This window comes from Quercus suber, unplaced genomic scaffold (assembly GCF_002906115.3).
Source record: "Quercus suber isolate HL8 unplaced genomic scaffold, Cork oak 2.0 scaffold_538, whole genome shotgun sequence".
In the NCBI taxonomy this organism is placed as follows: Eukaryota; Viridiplantae; Streptophyta; class Magnoliopsida; order Fagales; family Fagaceae; genus Quercus; species Quercus suber.
Window position 1 is genome coordinate 428,429 of NW_027069986.1, and position 7,623 is coordinate 436,051.

Consider the following 7,623-nt stretch of genomic DNA (forward strand, 5'->3'; position numbering starts at 1 on the left):
ATTATTAAAGAATCCATATGATTAACAAATATTTTTTATGTGTGATAAAATGATAGAGTTAAATATAACAAAAAGGTTATTTAAATCAATAAAATTATAGGTAAAATATAATTTTGATTCCTAAACTTACATAAAGTATTGTTTTTCATCCTTAAAATTTAATATTTTTTTTATCTTTAAACTTTATAAAATTTTTTTTAATATTTTAGAGACAAAAATAGAAATGAAAAATAATTTTTTTTTAATAGTTTAGAGATGATTTTTTTAAAAAAAATTTAAGACAAAATGTAAAATATTTTCAATAATTGAAGGATAAAATACAAAATTTTCACTAGTTTGTAAATGAAAAAAGAACCTCTTAAATTTATGGATGAAGAACAATTTTTTACTAAGTTTAGGTGTCAATATATATTAATTATTCAAAATTTACTTTAATATTTGGTTGCATATATTAGTAAACCATTTAAAAAATTATTGTAAATTGAAAAATTGTCAAACTTTTGATGATAGTATTTTCAATTTTCAATAAAATTGAATACCATTTATTACTGAAAACTTAAAACTAATAATATTGTAACAAAATAATTTTTATTGTATGAATAATATCATAAGACTTAATTTTAAAATTGAAAAAAAGTATTTGCAAGTCACGTAATGCATCGAAATTCACACACAAAAAATGCATGAAACGCGCAAAAGCGCACCTCCCAAGTGAAAGCTAAGCGTACCGTAATTTAATATTCCTCAATCTCACTTTTTTGTCATTTATTTCATTTTGAAATGTCCCAAAATATTGTCCCGTTTTTAAAAATAAAAGTTATTAATTTACTAATGTTCCTATTATACCCCTATTAATTTACTAATTCAATTTTTTGATAAATTTTTTTAAAATAGTTTTAAAAACTTATACATTTTTAAAAATAGACAAAATAATAAATAATATTTTCTTAAAAAATTTGACTTCTCACCAAAAAAAAAAAAAAAAAATGACGAAGTTGTTGTGGTCAATGGTGCTCGAGCATGTACTTGTTTTTAGTAGTGTCATATTTACTATGTTCAACAAAGACTTGTTGGATCTCATTAAATTCGACAAAGATGAGTGGCACATGATGAAAAAAGAGACGGAAATTGGAGAAGGAAGAAGGGTCTTTCTAGTCAAATTTTGAAGGAGGAAGGTTGCCACTCAAACTAATTTCATTAGGTTTACTGGGCATAAAACAGCCATTGATTGTTGCATTAATTGGATTGGTCGATTTCCAGCTTAGATCCTTCCAGGTCAATTTGGTTTTGTTAAATTTGAATGATGAATGAACAAACTCTATTTTTATCGGAGACCTTCAATATTCAAATCTCCCATCCTAAAAATCAAATTATCAAAAAAAAAAAAAAAAAACCTACCAATAAAAATGCTTTAATTTGTCACTCCTTGTGATTTCTCGACAATTTTTTTTTCCCTTTTTAACTTCCCCTTAATTTTTATCTAAAAAAAATGTTGTCGTCAGAACTTATTTCCCACCCAATTTCACGACTTTATCATTACACTTAAAGCTTGCTGTCAATTTCCCAAGCAATCCACTATAAAAGCATAAAGGAAATCAGCAAGTATAAAAAAATTGCCCTTTGATTGGAAAGCATATAACTTTCCGTGAGTGGGCAGATGTTGGCATATAGGAATTGTGCCTTTTGACGTGAAGTGGATTCTGATGTACGAAGATGATTCCTCTCATTTTCCATTTTTCCTTGTCTTCTAATTGTTAGTACTATGAAGTATGAACTCTACTTTTGTCCAATCAAAAGATAGACAGTGCTTGCTGTTCTAAAAAGTAAACAGGTGAAATTGTATTTGAGGATTTCTAAAACCACTTGGAAAGTCTAAAAGGAAAAATTGGATTTGATTGCTTTCGATATTTATACAAAAGGCGAATAAATCAAATAACAAATATACCCCACTCGACTCCACTTGATGGTTGTGCTCTGTAGGCTGTAGCCTCTGTTTGTACTCCAAAACCGCATCGAGAAAGTTTACATACACAGCGACATAAATGTGGTTGGTTGTAAGTGGTACAGTGAGTGGTAGAGAAAAAGTGGTCCATCATTTAGTGTCGATCATTTCAATAAGTTGTAACGAATGATATAATCGTAGAAGAATTAAATGAAAAAATATCAAAGATGAATAGTTATGTCATCAATTAAATGTTTATATTTCAAATTTTTATAGTATAAAATTATTCATAAAAAATATGTTTATGGATTAAATAGTAAATAACATATAATTAGCACAAAATTTGGTATATGTGTTAAGAACATAAAAAATATGTAATTCAACTGTTAGATTTTCAAAATATATAGTTATGTTAATTTTTTTAGTGAGAGTTGTAGCCACCGGCAATAACCAAATTTTGTCCAAAGAGTTATTAACAAAATTGTTATTGTAACTTTCGTGGAATAAAAGCAATTGACTTGGTAAGGCTTCATTAAAGTCATGTTTAAGGCAATGGAATTTTGAGATCAAAGTAAAAAACTGATCCAATCGGAAGCCAAGAAGCCAAAATTTGCCAAGAAAATGTGTACTCCCCATTTTCTCTGAGTTTGAACTTTGGAGCATGGTCAAGACTGTCCTAGATAATCAACTGGCAAATACACTCAGGTTAAATCCCCATTTATCTTTTATTTTTTTGTAGGATTGGTGGGTACTTAAATTTAAGATCTATTCGAAAGCTATTTATTTCCTTTAGCACGTGTAAAAGACATATGCTAGGTGCCTAAACCAAGGGAGTCAATACCGTACCGGAGGCTGTACCGGTTTGCCCAGCGGTACGGTATATTTCGGATACCGGTTAATGCCGGTGTACCGTTTCGGGTTTATCACTATTTTTTATATTTTAAAATAAATATATATATGTATGTGTGTGTATATATATTATAATAAATATAAAAGTTTACCATAAAACATTTCCTCAATTCAAAACTAATTATTCATAATTTTAGACTTTAGTATCAATTAAAAGGAAAAAAAAAAAAAAACACACACACACACAATATAAAAAATAATAGACAGTGCTTGCTGTTCTATAAAGTAAACAGGTGAAATTGTATTTGAGGATTTCTAAAACCACTTGGAAAGTCTAAAAGGAAAAATTGGATTTGATTGCTTTCGATATTTATACAAAGGCGAATAAATCAAATAACAAATATACCCCACTCGACTCCACTTGATGGTTGTGCTCTGTAGCCTCTGTTTGTCCTCCAAAACCGCATAGACAAAGTTTACATACACAGCGACATAAATGTGGTCGGTTGTAAGTGGTACAGTGAGTGGTAGAGAAAAAGTGGTCCATCATTTAGTGTCGATCATTTTAATAAGTTGTAACGAATGATATAATCGTAGAAGAATTAAATGAAAAAATATCAAAGATGAATAGTTATGTCATCAATTAAATGTTTATATTTCAAGTTTTTATAGTATAAAATTATTCATAAAAAATATGTTTATGAATTAAATAGTAAATAACATATAATTAGCACAAAATTTGGTATATGTGTTAAGAACATAAAAAATATGTAATTTAACTGTTAGATTTTCAAAATATATAGTTATGTTAATTTTTTTAGTGAGAGTTGTAGCCACCGGCAATAACCAAATTTTGTCCAAAGAGTTATTAACAAAATTGTTATTGTAACTTTCGTGGAATAAAAGCAATTGACTTGGTAAGGCTTCACTAAAGTCATGTTTAAGGCAATGGAATTTTGAGATCAAAGTAAAAAACTGATCCAATCGGAAGCCAAGAAGCCAAAATTTGCCAGGAAAATGTGTACTCCCCATTTTCTCTGAGTTTGAACTTTGGAGCATGGTCAAGACTGTCCTAGATAATCAACTGGCAAATACACTCAGGTTAAATCCCCATTTATTTTTTATTTTTTTGTAGGATTGGTGGGTACTTAAATTTAAGATCTATTCGAAAGCTATTTATTTCCTTTAGCACGTGTAAAAGACATATGCTAGATGCTTAAACCAAGGGAGTCAATACCGTACCGAAGGCTGTACCAGTTTGCCCAGCGGTACGGTATATTTCGGATACCAGTTAATACCGGTGTACCGTTTCGGGTTTATCACTATTTTTTATATTTTAAAATAAATAAATATATATATATATATATATGTATGTATGTGTGTGTATATATATTATAATAAATATAAAAGTTTACCATAAAACATTTCCTCAATTCAAAACTAATTATTCATAATTTTAGACTTTAGTATCAATTAAAAGGAAAAAAAAAACACACATACACACAATATAAAAAATAGAAAGCTTAAAAGTTACCATTGCATACTAAGAAAACAAATAATATTAATAAGTTAATGTAAATAAGTTACCATTCTACCCTAACAAAAATTCAAAAATTACAAAACTTAAAAAAAAAAATTTTAAAAAAACTTTTTTCTGTACCGGCCGGTATTGCCCGAAATTGGCCGGTATAACCGGTACATGGCCGGTACGGCCGGTATTTAAACCGGTATGAAACGTTAATGTTTCGATACCGGTATGCAACCGGTACGATCGGTACTGCTACAGTATCGACTTCATTGGCCTAAACTGCTTATGGAGAAGTGAGAACGTATAAAATAGTAAAAAAATGTGTCCATAATCTAATAAAAACAACGTTATGTTGGTCTTATTGCATGGTAATGACATTTTTTTAGACATGGTTTTGGTTATTGGCTTTTGAAATTTGTATCTACAATTCACCAGTGGAAGGAATCTATGAATGTAGAATCAAAAGCTTGGAACCAAAAGAGGATCGACTTTTTGGAATAGGAATCGTACGTACCAGTAGCTGTGGCTTTCTTGTGGGAATGTGCAATATGGAGATTCTATAATAATCTTTACCAAATATAATTTGTAGATTTCAGGTGCTAAGGACAGCAAGAATCCTTCAATTTGTGTATGCTTTACTAGTTTTTTGATTAAGCAAATAGTCCTGCTCCTGCATTGATTGTGACCCTCAATCTAAATCACACATTTCAAGCTAGCCCTTTGTTTTTAAACAATTTACTTGGCAGAAACTTTTATAATCCCTTTGTTAATTTCATGGTCATATTCAAAAGAACTCTTTGACACTCCAAAGTCCAAATCCCAAAAACCCAAAACACTAGAAAGTGAGAGGGGAGAGCAAGTTGACAAACTTAGCTCCATTGAAGAAGACAACACCATATGTCTTGTAGTGATGGGAATATCCACATTCTGTCGCCTGCACGGTACTCTCTGGTGGATTCAAAATTATGGACTAATTCAATACACTGCCGCCTACAAATATGTTCTTGTAATACTGGTTTTGCAGTTTCCAACATATCAAATTACTAGGCTATTTACTTACCCTTTAAACACAAGTGTCATTTGGGCACTCATTAATAATCAATTTTAAGAAAGTCTTGATACCACTTTTATGGAAAATGAAAAAAATGTCAAAATATTAATTACTTTTTTTTCATTTTCCATAAAAATTTTCTTTAAATGAATTATTAATAAGTGCTCTAAGCACACTCTTTAGCATTTTCCAACAAGAAAACTAAACCTATCCTAACTTTCAGAGATGCAGCGCCCATGATACACCTTTAGCCCATTAAAAAGGATAAAAAAAAACAAAGAAAAGAAAGCCAGAAGAGAGGCTGGCAAGAGCAGACACCAGATACCTTCGATCCATATAGATAAGCAGGAAAGCAAAAGCAGATTGGGCCTGTTACATTATTGACAAGTTCCATTCACTTGATTATGCAGTACATGTACCTCAAATAAAACTAAAGGTGAAGCTTCTGTCCAATGCTGATGTGCACTGGGCACCGTATGGTCCGCATCATGTCCAGCTCACAGATGCACTGAACAAAAGCCTTATCCTAAAACTAATAGCCCCACCCCTCTTAAAGCCCTACCCTTTCCCATCTATCACCTATAACAAAACTTGTAGTCTCCATTATATTCCACACCTGTGTAAGAGAATGTGATTAAAGAGTTCCATAGTTAAGAAACACATTTTTTTTAAGTCCAAATATTCTTTTGCTAGAAGTCTAATAGTTCAACTGGTTGACACTTTTAGTGTTTCCAAAACAAACATCCAAAATTCAAATCTTCCTTCACCCGATTATCGAATTATAAAAGTAAAAATAACAAAAGTCCAATTATTCTTTTCTAAATTGTCAAGGAAGTCTCAGTACTGACTTTGGTGTTAAAGAAAAAACTAGGAGACAGATTGTAAACTCATAATTCATTTTTGAACCAGCATGCATGGATAGTACAGATCTGCACATCCTTCTTTTGTTAAAAATATCTGAAACTTATTGTAATTTTGATAGACAAAGCCATTGGTCCAAAGGATTCTTTTGGATACAAAAATTTAGATGAGCACACAAGTGGTTTGAACAAAACGCCAAAAAATAAAGTTGTCAACACATAGTCCTGCTCCTACCACAAAATTTTCCTTCTACGTGCAGGATGAAAACTGTGCCAGTGCTTCATTATATACTTTGATTCTATCCCCAGGAACAAAAACTCAAATCCTGTAACATTACATATTTAACTCCACAAGCACAACTTAAGAGAACAAATTCATGAGTGGCATCTTTATTAAACCAATAAAACAAGAGTTGCATCTTTAATCAACCAATATAACAAATTAAATATTTCCCAAAGTTGCCTCGAGGTGAAGTCACTTGTTGAGAATCTAAAAACTATCACTTCTAAGTATAAAGAATCCAATTCTATGGCAGAGTAACACTCTGGCAAAAATGACAGAAAGGTTGGTAGTATTTCCCACCCATTTCTTCCAGTTGGACTGATACCTAGCCCAGTGACAAATTACATCATTCCTAAATATGGCATCCAGATACCAAATTGGAAGAACCCAACCTACACCCGGCCCTCCATTCACCCTGTGAAAACTTCCTACTATTCACATTCTTCAATAGGATACACTCATACACATGCCATATTTACATCCACTAGCAACAACTAGCAATGTTAATGGGCACCCCTGACATTTAGTGTGTGTAATCATTATGAAGTTCCTCCAAGAACTCTTTTTAAATCAGATTTCTGTTCTGCTGTAAGCCTTGAAGGGTATTTAACATCAAATTTAACTCTCAAATTCCCCTTCCTCCCAGCTTCTTTTGAGATTGGCATACCCTCATTTGGGACAACCACCTCTGCTCCCGGTTTGACGATATCTGCCAGTGGGATCACGAGATTCCTTCCATCCAGGGTAGTTAGGTCAATGGTCTTCCCTGTGAGGGCCTCTAGCAGTGTTATCTCCTGGTTGACTACCAGATCATTACCATCCCTCTTATAAAGAGCATGTGGCTTCTCATCTACCACGAAAACAACATCTGCAGGAATGATACCAGGCTCCTGGTTACCCTTCTCAGGGAATGTGATCTTTGTGCCCTTCTTCCAACCAGGTTTTATCTCAACGGTCAATATCTCCTCCAGAGTCCGAAATTTACTGCAAGAGAATTGCTCACGCCATCAAGTGGAAGTAAACATTCAAAAAGCAAAACATTCACTCAGGATTAACAGAATCAAACCAAGCATATTTATTCTCTCCCCCCCCCCCCCCCCCCCCCCCCCC

The 7,623-nt window shown here is 32.1% G+C and overlaps 1 protein-coding gene across 1 annotated transcript in view; it reads right to left on the reverse strand.

The window, feature by feature from the left end:
* Window positions 1-6,591: 6,591 nt before the first annotated feature.
* Window positions 6,592-7,623, reverse strand: part of LOC112017642 (uncharacterized) — a 17,609-nt gene continuing 16,577 nt past the window's right edge. The window contains 1 exon segment of the mRNA XM_024050100.2: window positions 6,592-7,497. Coding sequence (XP_023905868.2) covers window positions 7,053-7,497 — 445 coding nt within the window. The 3' untranslated portion in view covers window positions 6,592-7,052.